General features: G+C 43.4%; 1 protein-coding gene across 3 annotated transcripts in view; it reads left to right on the top strand.

Annotated features, from left to right (window-relative positions):
* The window catches only part of Calx (sodium/calcium exchanger 3), a 78975-nt gene that overhangs the window by 5437 nt on the left and 56268 nt on the right, over positions 1 to 17270 (top strand). For all 3 annotated transcript variants that reach the window (XM_026815089.1, XM_026815087.1, XM_026815088.1), the window contains exon 2: positions 1261 to 1533. In XM_026815089.1, the coding sequence (XP_026670890.1) occupies positions 1261 to 1533 (273 nt within the window). The remainder of the gene's footprint in view (positions 1 to 1260; positions 1534 to 17270) is intronic.

Below are 17270 nucleotides of genomic sequence, written 5' to 3'. Positions count from 1 at the left end.
ATCTAACACAGACTCGTAATAAATTCACACAGGAATAGTATCCCATTGAAAGAATCGTTATTCCTCTCTTAACATGTATCAACATGAAACGGTAATTACAGAGAGACGGCTAAACAAGGATTAGAATTTCCCGTACGTTTGGTCTTCGAAGGGTTTAACGAGAGACGGGTCGATCCTAATTCGCGACGTTCGTGAACTCGCGTTCAATTATGATAATCCCGTCTATAGCCCAGCCGCGATTAAAGCGTTGTCCGGATCTCTGGTTCCGTATTTTTCTCATGCATTTTAAATGCTTCCTACCCGGTCGAACAGTTCTAGGAGATAAGTTCGCGATAGAACTGATGCTTCTCGCACGCGCTTCATCTCCTCTTCGCTCGTAATCCGATGTAATCGAGTACGAGATCGTCAGCCGCCGTTTTCTCCGGCTGTTGAAATGCGCTGTTCGAGGATTCACCCGTGAATCTCATCGGCCCTGACAGACTCGAAACACTGACACCCAACGGAATTGTTTCCTCCCGGACGATATCTCAAAATTAATTAATTCAGGCGGGATGAAACGACGCGACTGTTTCTTACTACCTAAAGAAGTCTTGTTTGAATTTTATATTTAATATAATTAATTGAAAGAAAATTTTGTCCCTTCACATAAACATTTTTATTGATTCTTCTTGTACATAGAGCGCGAAGATCGGATAGAACGTTGAGGATTAATTTATTCCCTGTAATTACGGTTCTTAAAAGAGAGAACAGGGTTGTCGTATAAATTCAGTTTATTCTCCGCGCGGGTACCGCGAAAGCATTTCTTGATTACTCAGGACATTTCCAACAGATACGATCTTTACTTTTCAAATCCACCGTTCCCGTTTGCCGGCCGTTATTAAGCGAACCCGATAGCCATCGACGATCGCCCTCGACCAAGCTTGAAAACCCCTAGCGAAACTACTAAAGTGGCAAGTTTCAAGGAATCTTCCAAGTCATCGCGGCTTTCTTTGCCTGCACCGTTAATCTCCGTTCGTATCTGGCAACACGCGCGAGCTTTCCTCGGAGAGCCTGCGATACCTACGAGTCGTTCTCGTGTTTGGGTCAAACCCCGATAGACGCGTTTCGATAACAGAAACAGTGTCGTGCCAGTTTTTTCCTTTTACCCTCGATCGTTAAAGTGAAGGACCGGGTCGAGGAGAGACTAATTACCAACACGGTACATCTGGATACACGAATCATTCAGGGTAATTTCATTAAAAATGATCTGTTTGGTTTCAGGTTGAGCAACGCGTCGCAGCCAGCCATGCTGGTGTCACCCAGCTTGGCGACGGTGATGATCCTCGACGACGATCACAGCGGCGTGTTCGGTTTCCCCGAGAGGGACGTAGAGCTGGTGGAGAGCGTTGGTCAGTACCCTCTCCGCGTGGTGAGGTACAGCGGCGCCAGGGGAAGAGTAATCGTCCCCTATCGCACCATCGAGGGTACCGCCAAACCCGGAAAACAGTACTTGCACACCGAGGGGACGCTCACGTTCGAGGACAATCAGACCGAGTGAGTCAGATATTTATTTCTGACCTTGATCGAACCTCCGGTAAAACGCGCCTAGCCACGATCTAATCGAAACGTTATTACGTATAATTGAGATTTGTTACGACCGGTCGTTTCAAAAGCTGACGGAGGGTTTCCGTTTATCGTTAGCCCTTTGCCTGAGATCTGAACAATCGGTTTCTGCGAAACTAGTCACGACACGTGCTTTCTAGTACCTCGGAAATAATAACGTTCGAAAGAAAATTTCGTAGAAACACGATGATAATAATTAATCAGAGACAGCGTAGAATAACTGATTAACACTAGAAAGACTGAAACTTAGTATATACCTATATTGCCCAAAAGCAGTCAAAATGACTGCATTGTAAAAGAATGTGTAAAGAGATTTGTCTAAAATTAATTTTTAATATTTTTTATATTATTTACAGTCATATAACAAGTTATTAGTAAATGTTAACAATAAAAAAAAAATTTACTTCACTTGAGAAAAAATAATTTATGCATTATTATTCGTACATTTGCCCAAAAGCAGTCAAAGTGATTTCCTTGGGCAAGCTAGTGTTAAAGAGGCTCGAATTTTAATATTAAATCAGTCAGTGGAATTTAAAGCTGACTGAGGACGAATGAATTAAATTCGTCGCGATGCAATGGATGATCGAGAGCTGTTACACATGTAAATCGACGATCGGTTATCATCGTGTGCCGTACGATCATCAGAGAACGTGAGTTTCTTTTTAATTGATCAATCACATGGTCTGAGGGGATTCATAAAGACCGCGTTGGTCTATTGATTTTGCAATTTTATACAGGAGTTTCATTGTTTTCTCTTTATATTGAAATGAGTCTGTATTAAAGTAACATCGATCCTTGTAATTTGCGATGTAAAATGCGATCGATCGGGCACAGGTGCGACGCGAAGAACAGCGTGAAGGCAAGTCTCGTACGCGAATAAACCAAGGATGGGGATAAAAAATGCGGTCTCGGGCGGAACGACGCCGGTCGGGGTTAAATAAAGCGGGAAATCGTGGTATCGAAAGCTGACTCACGACCCATCAGGCTCGTCGAATGATCGTTAAAACGCGTTACGTCTCGGGTGAAGAGGAAACCGCGCGTCTGACCTGCCGCGGACTCGTTATACTTGAACGACTTGTTTTAATTCCGTCCGGCTACGTTAGGAAACTTGTTCCCATAAGACCCGCCGAAAGCTTTCGAAATTTACTCCAAGTACCCCGGAAACTACTTTAACAACTTGAGAAAGAAACTCTAATAAGAGACACTCAAAAGTGTACCTGTACCGCTTCGAAAGTTTCGATGTACGCGTTCATCGAGTGCCACTCTCCGAAGCCAGTATGCATAAATAGTCTCGAGGATAAATACTCGAGAATTTACTCGAGACACAATGCGAATATCGAGCCGACCTGCGATATTAGAGTCGGTACTTTAAGCGATGAACGCGAACTGCAACTGCGTGGAGGCTACTAAAAAAGTTCCAATATCGTTTACGGATTTACGTGAAACCAATAGGTGCATCTTCATTCTTTTCGCAGTCAGGAGAAAAGCTTTCACTGGATGTACAAGGCGAATCGATGCGAAGCACCGTTTCAAATTATCTTTCATTATTTTCATTTACAAAGCATCGAAAACTGAATTTTCGTGATTAACACTGCTTCGTGATAAACGCGTGAGTCTCTTTTAATCAAATACGAATTGTAGGTCTTATTGGCTCAGTCTATGGCGCGTAACTCCACGAAACCTGATCGGAACTTCTGATGTAACGAAGTCTGCAATTTACTTTGAAAACACGAGGCGAACTCGGTGATTTCGCGCGTCTCGCATGATTTCCCGATTGCTGCCCGACTAGGCGAGCGGCCTTTCTCGAAAGGCATCGGCGGGGAAAATGGAGAGGAAAAAACGCGAGGAAATCGAGGCCAGTAGGCAACGATAATAGGGATCGCGTTCACGGAATCGTGGCCATGCCCGTTGCATGCACTTTTACGAGCCCATTAATCGTGCCTTCCATGCGACTTTCGATCAGCTTCTTCCCGCCTCCTCTTCTACACCGCTTCTTCTTGTTTCCACGGGAAACACGTTTAAAAGCCAATTTTTCCCCCCTTTCTAGGAGACTCGCGTTCCTGAGAAATACTCAAATACAAATTTCATCGTAATCTTGCTGGAACTGTTTCGCAAAGGAAAACAGAGCGACAAATACTTGAGCCCGCGTGTCTAAACACAGACAATTTGTTCAAACGCGTGAAACATACGCGCGAAATCATGTCGGAAGTATATTTACGTGACAAACACCAGCTCGATGCTGCGCGCATTCTGCAAATTGGATCGAACTCACACGAAGGCGCTCTCGCGTTTAACGAACGAGAGAGAGAGAGAAATTCTCGAGGATTCGCGAAGAATACAAAGGGCTTAGGAAATATCCGGGGAATTTTCATGGGTCCGATTAAATTGCGAGGACACCCGTAGAAACGGAAGGATTCATTTTATTTCCCGTGTGTCAGTACTTTTTCGGAGGTCTCACATTTTTTTTATTTCTCGTCTTCTCGGTGGAGGTGTGGACCGATGAAACACGAAACTCGCCAAGGCGACGATTCCCGCGGGATGGAATTTTCGTACTCCGCCCTGTCCCGGACAAATGACTTCCGGATCTTCCTCGAGGAGCGAAGAGAAAACGCGTTGAAAAGTCGCGCGCGACACCTGATAAAAGAAACAGTGTCCGGCGGGGTCTGTTTCTCTTCTACTTCATAGATAAACGATAGACGATGCGTCCCACTATGCGCCGTCTCTTCAGGGAGGCTGCTTCGAAACAACGTTTAGAACCCTAGAAACTCGTCTACTTCGTGACGAGCATCGAACCCTCACGTTCCACGTCCTGTGAGCTTGTTTTTATTGAGCCACCAATTGCGCTTTCGTTACCAGTGCCTCTGTTTTTTCAAAAAAAAAACACGAGGCTCTAAAAACACTTCGAAATCCAAACAGCCAAATAGAACGTTTCCCGATGAAATATTTACAGGTCAGATTCGAAAATGTTTCGTTTATAACTTTTGGTGAATGAAAATAAAATACCGAACTGACTCGGTCCGTTTATTGAACGTTCGGGGTACGAGTAGTAATGCGAACATCGAGAGGCGTCGAGCGAAAGGAAAAAAAAAGGAAAGCACGAGACCGTAAATGGGCCAATGGGGGGTAGGAAGCCTGTAGAACGCGGTGTGTCATACCCCTCCTGCACGCCCTTCGTCCCTCGGCTACTCCTCGTTCACTTCTCAAGTGCTAAACACCCCGCCGCTATCTCAACCCCTTATTTCTTCCAGCCTTTAGACCGAAAAGTGCAAACATACCTGCTCCGTTTTTGTTTGCCTCGGCGAGTTACGCCCCTCGCAAATCAGACTGTTTTCAGTTCATTTAAGGATGTATTGGCTATACTTATGCATTATTATTCGTACATTTGCCCAAAAGCAGTCAAAGTGATTTCCTTGGGCAAGCTAGTGTTAAAGAGGCTCGAATTTTAATATTAAATCAGTCAGTGGAATTTAAAGCTGACTGAGGACGAATGAATTAAATTCGTCGCGATGCAATGGATGATCGAGAGCTGTTACACATGTAAATCGACGATCGGTTATCATCGTGTGCCGTACGATCATCAGAGAACGTGAGTTTCTTTTTAATTGATCAATCACATGGTCTGAGGGGATTCATAAAGACCGCGTTGGTCTATTGATTTTGCAATTTTATACAGGAGTTTCATTGTTTTCTCTTTATATTGAAATGAGTCTGTATTAAAGTAACATCGATCCTTGTAATTTGCGATGTAAAATGCGATCGATCGGGCACAGGTGCGACGCGAAGAACAGCGTGAAGGCAAGTCTCGTACGCGAATAAACCAAGGATGGGGATAAAAAATGCGGTCTCGGGCGGAACGACGCCGGTCGGGGTTAAATAAAGCGGGAAATCGTGGTATCGAAAGCTGACTCACGACCCATCAGGCTCGTCGAATGATCGTTAAAACGCGTTACGTCTCGGGTGAAGAGGAAACCGCGCGTCTGACCTGCCGCGGACTCGTTATACTTGAACGACTTGTTTTAATTCCGTCCGGCTACGTTAGGAAACTTGTTCCCATAAGACCCGCCGAAAGCTTTCGAAATTTACTCCAAGTACCCCGGAAACTACTTTAACAACTTGAGAAAGAAACTCTAATAAGAGACACTCAAAAGTGTACCTGTACCGCTTCGAAAGTTTCGATGTACGCGTTCATCGAGTGCCACTCTCCGAAGCCAGTATGCATAAATAGTCTCGAGGATAAATACTCGAGAATTTACTCGAGACACAATGCGAATATCGAGCCGACCTGCGATATTAGAGTCGGTACTTTAAGCGATGAACGCGAACTGCAACTGCGTGGAGGCTACTAAAAAAGTTCCAATATCGTTTACGGATTTACGTGAAACCAATAGGTGCATCTTCATTCTTTTCGCAGTCAGGAGAAAAGCTTTCACTGGATGTACAAGGCGAATCGATGCGAAGCACCGTTTCAAATTATCTTTCATTATTTTCATTTACAAAGCATCGAAAACTGAATTTTCGTGATTAACACTGCTTCGTGATAAACGCGTGAGTCTCTTTTAATCAAATACGAATTGTAGGTCTTATTGGCTCAGTCTATGGCGCGTAACTCCACGAAACCTGATCGGAACTTCTGATGTAACGAAGTCTGCAATTTACTTTGAAAACACGAGGCGAACTCGGTGATTTCGCGCGTCTCGCATGATTTCCCGATTGCTGCCCGACTAGGCGAGCGGCCTTTCTCGAAAGGCATCGGCGGGGAAAATGGAGAGGAAAAAACGCGAGGAAATCGAGGCCAGTAGGCAACGATAATAGGGATCGCGTTCACGGAATCGTGGCCATGCCCGTTGCATGCACTTTTACGAGCCCATTAATCGTGCCTTCCATGCGACTTTCGATCAGCTTCTTCCCGCCTCCTCTTCTACACCGCTTCTTCTTGTTTCCACGGGAAACACGTTTAAAAGCCAATTTTTCCCCCCTTTCTAGGAGACTCGCGTTCCTGAGAAATACTCAAATACAAATTTCATCGTAATCTTGCTGGAACTGTTTCGCAAAGGAAAACAGAGCGACAAATACTTGAGCCCGCGTGTCTAAACACAGACAATTTGTTCAAACGCGTGAAACATACGCGCGAAATCATGTCGGAAGTATATTTACGTGACAAACACCAGCTCGATGCTGCGCGCATTCTGCAAATTGGATCGAACTCACACGAAGGCGCTCTCGCGTTTAACGAACGAGAGAGAGAGAGAAATTCTCGAGGATTCGCGAAGAATACAAAGGGCTTAGGAAATATCCGGGGAATTTTCATGGGTCCGATTAAATTGCGAGGACACCCGTAGAAACGGAAGGATTCATTTTATTTCCCGTGTGTCAGTACTTTTTCGGAGGTCTCACATTTTTTTTATTTCTCGTCTTCTCGGTGGAGGTGTGGACCGATGAAACACGAAACTCGCCAAGGCGACGATTCCCGCGGGATGGAATTTTCGTACTCCGCCCTGTCCCGGACAAATGACTTCCGGATCTTCCTCGAGGAGCGAAGAGAAAACGCGTTGAAAAGTCGCGCGCGACACCTGATAAAAGAAACAGTGTCCGGCGGGGTCTGTTTCTCTTCTACTTCATAGATAAACGATAGACGATGCGTCCCACTATGCGCCGTCTCTTCAGGGAGGCTGCTTCGAAACAACGTTTAGAACCCTAGAAACTCGTCTACTTCGTGACGAGCATCGAACCCTCACGTTCCACGTCCTGTGAGCTTGTTTTTATTGAGCCACCAATTGCGCTTTCGTTACCAGTGCCTCTGTTTTTTCAAAAAAAAAACACGAGGCTCTAAAAACACTTCGAAATCCAAACAGCCAAATAGAACGTTTCCCGATGAAATATTTACAGGTCAGATTCGAAAATGTTTCGTTTATAACTTTTGGTGAATGAAAATAAAATACCGAACTGACTCGGTCCGTTTATTGAACGTTCGGGGTACGAGTAGTAATGCGAACATCGAGAGGCGTCGAGCGAAAGGAAAAAAAAAGGAAAGCACGAGACCGTAAATGGGCCAATGGGGGGTAGGAAGCCTGTAGAACGCGGTGTGTCATACCCCTCCTGCACGCCCTTCGTCCCTCGGCTACTCCTCGTTCACTTCTCAAGTGCTAAACACCCCGCCGCTATCTCAACCCCTTATTTCTTCCAGCCTTTAGACCGAAAAGTGCAAACATACCTGCTCCGTTTTTGTTTGCCTCGGCGAGTTACGCCCCTCGCAAATCAGACTGTTTTCAGTTCATTTAAGGATGTATTGGCTATACAGTGAATCCCAAAAGTTAGATAAACGCATTTCCTAAAATTAAAAAGAAATCAGACGTCGGAAGACCAATGCTAATAATAAATAGCTACGTGCTAAAAAGTATAGAAGGAGATATCTAANATCTCGGAAAAATTGAGAAATTTTTTTTTGTTGTTTATTATTAGCATTGTTCTTCCGACGTCTGATTCGTTTTTAAAAAATGCGTTTCTAAAGTGTATAAACTTTTGGGATTGACTGTATAGCCAATACATCCTTAAATTCCCGTTGTTTCAATTTTCACGGAAACTCTTGGTAATCGATTTAACGAAATTTTAGTATGGACGTTGGAAAATTGTAATTGTTACATACGATCGGTTTCTCCGACTCACGCTCGTGAAGCGTACCGCTGGTATCAGATTATGCCGACGAAAGTACGAGCGCCCGAGAGCACGTTCCCGCTTTTTGCGAGCACTTAGGGCCATTTCAAATATTGGACTTAGAAAGGGGAAATCTATCTGTCGATAACGGTTCAATTCGGTTCGATGACCGAGAAATTCGTAACGAATAGTTTTCGTTTTTTCCAAGATCTACTACGTCCTTCGGAGAACGATTACGTTCTTCGATTGTCCGATCCTAGCGAGATTAAAAGATATCCGCAATTATTTCATGTCGCACCTGAATTTCAATACAGCTTTAAAAAGCGGAAAATTCATCAAACCTCTTCTTTATTCTTTCTGTTTGCCAGAGTCACACAGCGTGCAATTTTTCAGTTCACGGTCTCGTCGCGTTACATTCGCGAACCACCGCTGAAACTTTGATCCGTTTAGCAGCCGTTCGATTTTCAATTCCGTCGCGAGATTAAAACGCGCCGGGCGAAAACGCGAGCTGGTTCGTCGGGACTCGCGTAAATTTTGCGAAGGGGTGAACAGCGGCGCGGTTCAAGGGCTGCTGGGAACAGGGACGGTCGTTGTTCGCCCCCACAGCGATAAATCAGCGGTCGTACGTGTTTTAAGTCGACGTGACGAATTTCGAATTCTCCTGCACGACGTTCTCCCGTCGGTGAATTCGACTTTACGGAATTTGCAATTATCCGCGAACGTGAGTGGCATGAATTATCGAGGGCCACTGAGAATCAATCAAAAATAAAGTGTATAGGAATTCTAGTATCTTGCTTTTCACCAGAGGATCGTTTGTCAACTTTTAATGGTTTCAAGTAATGTATAGATCAGGGATGGAGTAGCTTTTTCAAATAAAATGAAAATTTACTGCAATTACTAAATTTCGATGGTCTCGTAAGAATTAATAGAAAAAATAAATGACGTTTTCGTTTTATAAATTATAGTTTTAATTGTCAAAGAAACATAATTATATAAATACATAAATATAAAAAATTAGGTATGTGCCATTTTTTTTTTTATTACAATTACATGATTATATAAATTTAAAAAATTAGGTATGTGACAGTAAATCAGTATTTCATTCTGGTACAAAGATAAATAAAAAAGATTCCCCGTCCCTGAGATAGATACATAACGATTCTTGTTTTATATGATCTCAATTTCAGATGAAACGTGTACGTTTCTATATTGTCGAGGAGAAGCTTTTATGTCCCAGTTCAAAAGAGATCTAAGAGAACGTACCTCGTTATTCATTCTTTTGTCGAAGAACACGACCGCGGCGAGAGTTCGATCGCGTGAAACGGTGAAGAATTTCTAAATTTGACAGAGGAAAAACGTCGTTAGGACGTCGTCGCCGTTCATTACGGGAGTTTCAGATCAACGAGGAAAGTCGGATCCGCGACGGGAAACGTCAATGGCGTGGAAACTTAGCCGAGAGAGCTCAAAGGCCCCAGACGAAAGTTCGTGACGCTGCGTGGAATTTCATTCGTCGTGTCTAGCCGAGCCGTTGGGAAAACTTCTCCGCGGCTGTGAAAGCTTCCTCCGTGTCTTTCGAAGCTCGTTCGGACTCGAATGTCGAGACTCGTTACACGGCATTACCGCGAGTCCCCAGTAATTCGCGCAATTTACATGCGACTCGAGCATCGAGCTTTCCGCAGTAAAACCGGTCAAAGAACCAGTCATAGTGTCTCGACAGGTGGCTTTTAACTGTTTCGTAATAGAGACGGTGTCTCGCCTTCGGCAGGTGTAAACGTTTCGCTTGCTCGTTTCTTTCTGTTAACTGAGTAGCGGATCTCGAGAAATGTAATACAAAGAGTATTCTATTATTCGCATCTGAAGTTACTGCGACAACTTTCAAGCTGTTGTAAACCGAGATACAGATAAGGATCGTTGATCCAGATGAATACAACTATTTTGGAAATGATTAATATTTAACCCTTTGCACTGGAGGCCTTTTGCGCTCGGGCGAACCAGCAACTCGAGATGATTTCAGATATATTAGAGAAGAACTTTAGGGGTACTTCAAATCATTTTATACCNAAGAAAAAAAATACAAAATTCTAAATAAGTATAACAAGAGAGACGAAATGAATCAGAAAAAGATTAGGACTAGGACTAGCAGAAATCTTCAGGATTCTTGAAAACGTTTAGAAAGTAATAATTATGATATTTTTGAGTTTTCGCACGACTTTAATATCGGACCGAGATAAGCGACTGAATGTTTAAACCGAGCAAGAACTCTTCCGAGTTTTGTAACGACGATATTTACAAGTGCTCCCCTCGGTTGTCACGTTCCCCTTCTCATTTCTGCAGACTGTAATCAGTGCCTCGCCGTTCTCCCCTTCGAAATTAACAGGAAGCACCCAAGCTCGCACCGAATACAAGCAAACACTGAGATCCTTGCCTGTTTATCTCTATGATTGCGCGAGATCTTTACACAACGATAATCTTCTAATCAGACACCATCAATAGGCGAATCGTCTACTTCTTTGCGTTATAATCGTGATTATCAATCATATTTCTCATCAAATATTCCTTTCCTGTTGGGGTCATATGTAAATGAAGCTGTTCGATGAAGTTTAAGAGACAAAACGTTGTATTTGAATAAAATATGACAAGCATGTTTTTGACAATAAAGCGAAATAACGATACTACGAGAAATGGCAGTGAATGAAATTCTATTGGCTGGGAATTAATTAATTTGAACCGTTGACACCGTCCCAAAAATTGTTGATTATTCGCGGCCAATAAAACGGTCGAGAATTCCGTTCAACGGGCTGGACGAAGAGAGTATAAAAAAAGAGTCGATCGGGAACAGCTGTATTTGCGAGTGCGTTTCAAAATAATTGCATCCTAATGAAGGAAGACGAGCGGGAACAAAGAGTGGACGCGGCACGGTGTGATTTCAAGACCTGTTAAAACAATTTATTCTCCCTTCTGCGATGCCTTTCAACCCCTCGAGCTTTTATATGGATTTCCATCCACTCGCTCTTTTAACCGAGTGAATATAATTATCAACGACCTTTTTTTTTTTACAAATAAATTTCAATGGTTATACGATACAAATTCTGTTTGATATTATTTCATATCAAAACCTTTTCATTATTGATTTCATTATTGAATCAAAATTGAATTTCTATTTGATAAAATACAGGAATTTATCCTTGTGGTAAACAAATAGAGAATCTCTTTTAAAATATTATTAATTTTTTATTGACTCGTCCTGAACATTCGTAATGGTGATGTACGAATAAAACATGATTTTATATAGTTTTACAGGATTGTATTTTTTATGGCCGTGCATTAGCGGTCTCTTACGAGCGCGTAGGGTTGTCCTTTTTATGGGAACACGACCGGCCGTGCATTAGCGGTGCACTTCCGCGGGTATATGTGATTGTATGGAATTAGTCTCTTTGGGGTATCGGTGTCAGCCCAGGCGGGCTCGTACTGCTCGTTGTCAGCGTTCAACGATCTAATTTTGCCAGAGAAAATCGATAGGCCAGAGGGGGGAGAGAGAGAGTCTTGTTGTCGCCGGGCTCTTCGACAGACATCGACGATTATTGCAAATTCTGCCGGATTTATCGGTCGGCCTACCCGGCCGAATACTGCTCTTTCGGATTATCATGGATGTGCCGTGGTAATGCGAGATTTGCATGATCGAACCGTTTTTCGAAAACGACTTCAACTCGGATAAACTGGCCTGCGTCGAATGCGTCCTCGTCGAATTTCGACTTTACGTCCTATCGATGTTTCGATCAATTCAGTTTTTGCCACGAAAATCGTTGCGTAAAGGAACGATAGAAAAACGAGTCGTAGATAAAATAACTGAGGGGATGGAAGTTCCACGAACGACACGAATTCGTTACACGGGCGTTCTACCTACGTGGCTATCGCTTGTACGGATTGACAAATCCATACTGTGAAAGAGCGTTTCCCCAGCAGCTAGACAGACTTTTTTCTGCTCGGATGACAGCTTTCGATATTCAACGTTCGGCCACTTTATGGAACGTCACGTTATCGACGCTTGACCGCGATTCGAACGTGTGTTTAAACGATTCGCGGTGCGCGTCCTGTCGATCGAGCACGCTATTTCCAAACGTCTCGTTGTCGTTCGACCAATTCATCTCAAAACATCGAGAATTTATAATACAATTAACCATGAAACTGATCGAACGTTTTTATGAGACAACGAGACATGATTGTCTCTCAATATTTCACGTCGCGTTTATATGAATTCTCAATAAATAAGATTTATTGCCGTGACTAATTTCCCGTCTTGCCAACCGGATGAATCGGAACGGGGACAAAGCGAGAGCGAGGAGGGGTTCGATATTTGCATCTGTCGTTGCGTCTCCTTTCGGCGAGAGTGCTTTTATAAATCCCGTGACAACCCCCTCGGAAGCTCTTCAGGCTGGCGAGCTTTAAAGGGCGTGGTGTCGTCGTCGCGACCGTTTATCCGCGACTCTGTTATGAATACGGGAGCAGCCTCGTTAAATCGGGACCGCATAATCGTTCGACCTAATTGTTCCGACTCATTTGCAGTTCGATAAAACCGGATGGATACATGCGGGTCGAAATCAACAATCAATTACTAATTACCGATCAGCGCATCGCGGTTCATGAGTTTTAGGACGTGTGATTGAATCTCAATTTCTCAAAATCACTCCAGTCATTAACTTCTTAGGCACAGCTGAATTTTGCGCGGAGCTGCTTCTCTGTACCGGCGGAGTTCAACGCGAATTACGTGTAAATGATACGACACTGCAATGTGTGACGTATAATGCTTTTCTTTACACGAGTACATTGGAATTAAGTGTTTGATGATTAAATTATAATTTTTCTTAAATATATGATACACGCATTTTAACTTTAACAATTTATTCTAATAATTAACACGTTTCGTGAACAGCCGTGTTTGCCCGACTTGTTCTCCAGGCCATTTTATGTTTCAGCGCATTAAATAATTATTTTTGCATGTACCATTTATGGTACACGTGGCCTGAAGGTCAAGTTTAAAATGTTACACGTGGCACGGAACGTGTTAATAATATAATTCAATATGGTACGTCTTAAAACACAGTACAACACAAAGATCCGCGAAAGCCACTATAGCGGCTCGTCGTACAGAGAGATGACATCCGCGAAAGCCACTATAGTGGCTCGTCGTTCAGAAAAATGAAATCCGCGAAAGCCACTATAGTGGCGCGTCGTACTGGAAGATGACATCCGCGAAAGCCACTATAGTGGCACATAGTGGTTAAACAAACATAAAAAAGGGACAGCAGATCAAAATTTTTGGTTTAATTCTGGATAATAGACTTTCCTGGAAGACACGTGTTAACGAGGTCAAATATTGTCTCGAAATTGACGTGCCGATAAAACAATAATTCTAAGTATACACAATTCTAATAAAATCTAAGCTCGATTCTGTGATTCTCAGTTCTGCTAATACTGACTCTTCAATCGTCGTAATTTCTGCGACTGCCTTTCGGTCGCTCGAATTTAATCGTGGAAAGGAACGATAGCGTTGAATATCGATGAGAAACCGCGGGGTTTGAAATATTTCGAAAACGCCCGGGCAAGTGGAAATAATCGGGAGGGTGTTTGATCGCCGGCGAGGCAGGAGTCTGGTTCGTCGTCTCGGAACGGAAACGGCGACGACGCTGTTGAATAATTCGCCTTCCGGCGGGTTTGCCTTCCAGGCCGTGAACGCGAGCCGATCTCGTTCTTGCCGTTGAAATTTTCAACGGCCAGGGACCGGGCAACCCCGTGCGAGCCTCACGGCTACTCACGCGTACCAGCGAAAGCGGATAAATTTCATTCGCGGTCTGCCATTGTGAGAATCCTCGTTAATTTCTCTGACACAGTCACGCGGAGAAGGAGAGAAGGAATTGGGAACTCGCCGCGAAATTTCAATGTCCTCGAATATTCCGGAGTTAATTAAGCTCTTTGGATCCTCTTTCCATCCAGGGGAATCGAACGATTTTCCCTCGACACACCATTACGTCACCCGACTACGTTCGTTTCGTGAAGCGTTCACTTCTTTTCATTATAATGTAAGAGTAAATAGCACGTAGGCCACGAAGGCGCAGGACGATAGAAAACAGATGTGTATACGTTGGGACTTGAACGTTCGGAGAAAGGCCCGATAAGAACGCAGAGGGTCTGGTCCGTTAACCCCTTCCCGTACTTTAGCGACTCAGACTCGCGATGAAGATTTTTGCCCAAATATGAATATCGCGAGTCTGACTCGCGACCAGATACTTGGGGCAAACATAAATAACACGAGTCTGACTCGCGACCAGATACGTGGGGCAAACATAAATATTACGAGTCTGAGTCGCGAACAGATACTTAGTACAGATAGTACTTATAATTAGTACAGATAGTTTCGTCGAGCTAAATGACACGGGAAGGGGTTAAGAAATGCGTTGCGTAGAACGCATTGGAAGAAAGGACCGAAGGATAATTGAGAAGTCACTCTTTTTTAGTGGACCGTCGAACGTGACACACCGTGCATCTTTCTCCTGAACTTTCGTAGTCGTGCAGAAATATAGACATATTTAATAAAACGTTTGAAGTTTTAACTGTTAAATTCCTGACCTTCTTACACTAAGATTCCAGAAATTCGTCTACGATATGACGAACTTCGACGGACGCTATAATGAAACGAAATTAGAAGCTGACGAAAGAGTCTCTAGCGGAAGAACGAGTTCGATGATACCCGATGCGGTGTCGATTAAACCGAGGACGACGATGCGGGGGAATTAATTAGGCGACGTGTCAATTAATCGCGATAGAGTTACTTTTCCGTAGCCAGTTATCTCTCGGGATGTTTCCAAGTGCATCACTAACACGAGTTCGTTAGCGTTATTCAACGTAGGGAAGTTTGATTAATTAGGTGGCCACCGCGAGATGGGCTTATTTAAACGGGAAATTAATTATCGGCCCGCGGCGGTGTATACGGTGAAAGAGAAGAGGCCGCGGATAAATACCGAATCTGCGGCCAGACGCGTACATTGTCTGACTAATCACCGCGTGTAACGCAACAATGCGTGCGCTTGTACGTCGCCTCGGAACTCTCCATACGTCAGCGCTGAATAACCATCGGGCTCATAAACATGCCGATAACAATGCAATGTGGACTCGGAATTCGGAGAATTATCGTAATTAGCAATTTAATCTACTTCACGTCGACAGTCGAGAAGACTCTTACGTTGCTCCTGTGCAAATATACACTTTTTAGAAGTCCAATTACACGAGAACGAAGGATGTTCTTTTGACGCGCGGAAACAAGTCTTCCGTTTTAGTTTTTGCTCGGATTTACCTCAAGGCGTGACGGCTCGTTTTAAAAAATCATAAGATTCATACGACGGATGAAGCGCAATCTTCTGTCACTTGAAAATAGCAAATTCAAGAGATCCCCTCTTGAGAACAAGCAAACAGTATGATTTTTAACTTTTTTATTAAAGACTCTTGTAGGAAACGTCTGAACGAGATCTGAGTAAATTATACAACAACGTCTGTTTGTATCTTTCAGACTTTTATTTCAATAGTTCGCTCCTTCTTTCTCATTTCTGTCCCTGCTCGGCTATGGCTGTTTGATCTCTTCTGATTCCCCGTTTCGTTTTGTCTGCGAATAAAGTATTTCATACAAATTGATAATCAGATACGTTCGACGGAAGATGAAGCTTTAATCTGAAAGTTCCATCGCCAACGATTTTCCACGTGGCTCGTCGATGGCCGAAGCCCACGGAGCTGGAAAAACGGTGGAAACCTCGGTGCTTTCAGTCGAGTTCCGGTCGGAAGTAACGAAGTTCTGTTCCCACCGCTACTGTCACATGGTCTTTCTTTTCTCTATACACCTCGCAATATTATATTTATACCGTGGAAGCTTCGTAAGATGTCACGGATCGTATAGGAAGCACGTAAGTCGATGCTGTCTCTCTAACATTGACCGTGAACAAGGTTGTACAGCTAGTAACAACGAAACTGAGCCAGCTCGGGCTTGTGTTAGTTTCCCCTGAGGGGACAAAATTTAAATCGAGTAATAAGTCTACATCTTATTTTTCAATGCATCGATACTGTTGGACTTTAATTTTAATACAATTACTGTTGGTTACATACATATACATACACATACATATACATACAGATACTGTTGGAATTTAATACTTTAAAAACGTAGACTTTTATTACTCGTTTTGAATTTTGTCCCCCTAGGGGAAACTAACTCAGTTTCATTGTTACTAGCTATACATGTGACATTACGTGCTACTCGTCCGATACTAATTACCGTTGATGCGCGCATTAAGTATTTCTACTTTCGAACTTCGAGTATTCTTACCAAATTCTTTTTACGAAATCTCGGAACGAAACGATGATGAAAGACGAGATGAAAACGGTTAAAAAAATGAAACAGAATATTTTGAAAACCTTTTTCAAAATTCAAAGAAACTCGCGAATGCGAAATGACGGTAGAGCGAGACTCAATTGAGGGTAGGACGTTTTTATTGGGGAAAAAAAGTCAGTGGAACATCCGCTTTTTCCACGGCGACTGGCCGCGAAATATATAGAGTATGCGCGTCCATGCGCGAAACTACGGGCCATACAGCGGATGTGTCACGGTCATATATTATGCACACCGGTGTGCGCGTTACTTCGGTAGCTCTAAAGCCTCTCGGTGCAGCTATGCAAGCGTCGCGTCGTACTGACGGACAAACTACGGCTGCACACATGCCAGAGGCGGCGCGGTACAGCTTTCCGCTATGACAATAGACAGCTCGGATGAGAAAACAGACTTCCCGTGCTACGCTGTCTTCGAGCACGTTCCACCGAATTTTCTTCCGCGATTACATCGACCGTAGTATTTCAATTTATCTCGCGAGGCGAGTCGTGAAAAATTATTCAGCCAGATTATTATTTTCAAATTAAATATTGGGTTGGGGAATAAGTTCGTAGCGTTTTTACCGAAGACTTTTATTTAAACAAAAAAC

Source organism: Ceratina calcarata, unplaced genomic scaffold, assembly GCF_001652005.2.
Source record: "Ceratina calcarata isolate Rehan_Ccalc_2016 unplaced genomic scaffold, ASM165200v1 scaffold428.2, whole genome shotgun sequence".
Taxonomy (NCBI): domain Eukaryota; kingdom Metazoa; phylum Arthropoda; class Insecta; order Hymenoptera; family Apidae; genus Ceratina; species Ceratina calcarata.
The sequence above is the reverse complement of the archived record's forward strand: the minus strand, read 5'-3'. Positions and strand labels throughout refer to the sequence as shown.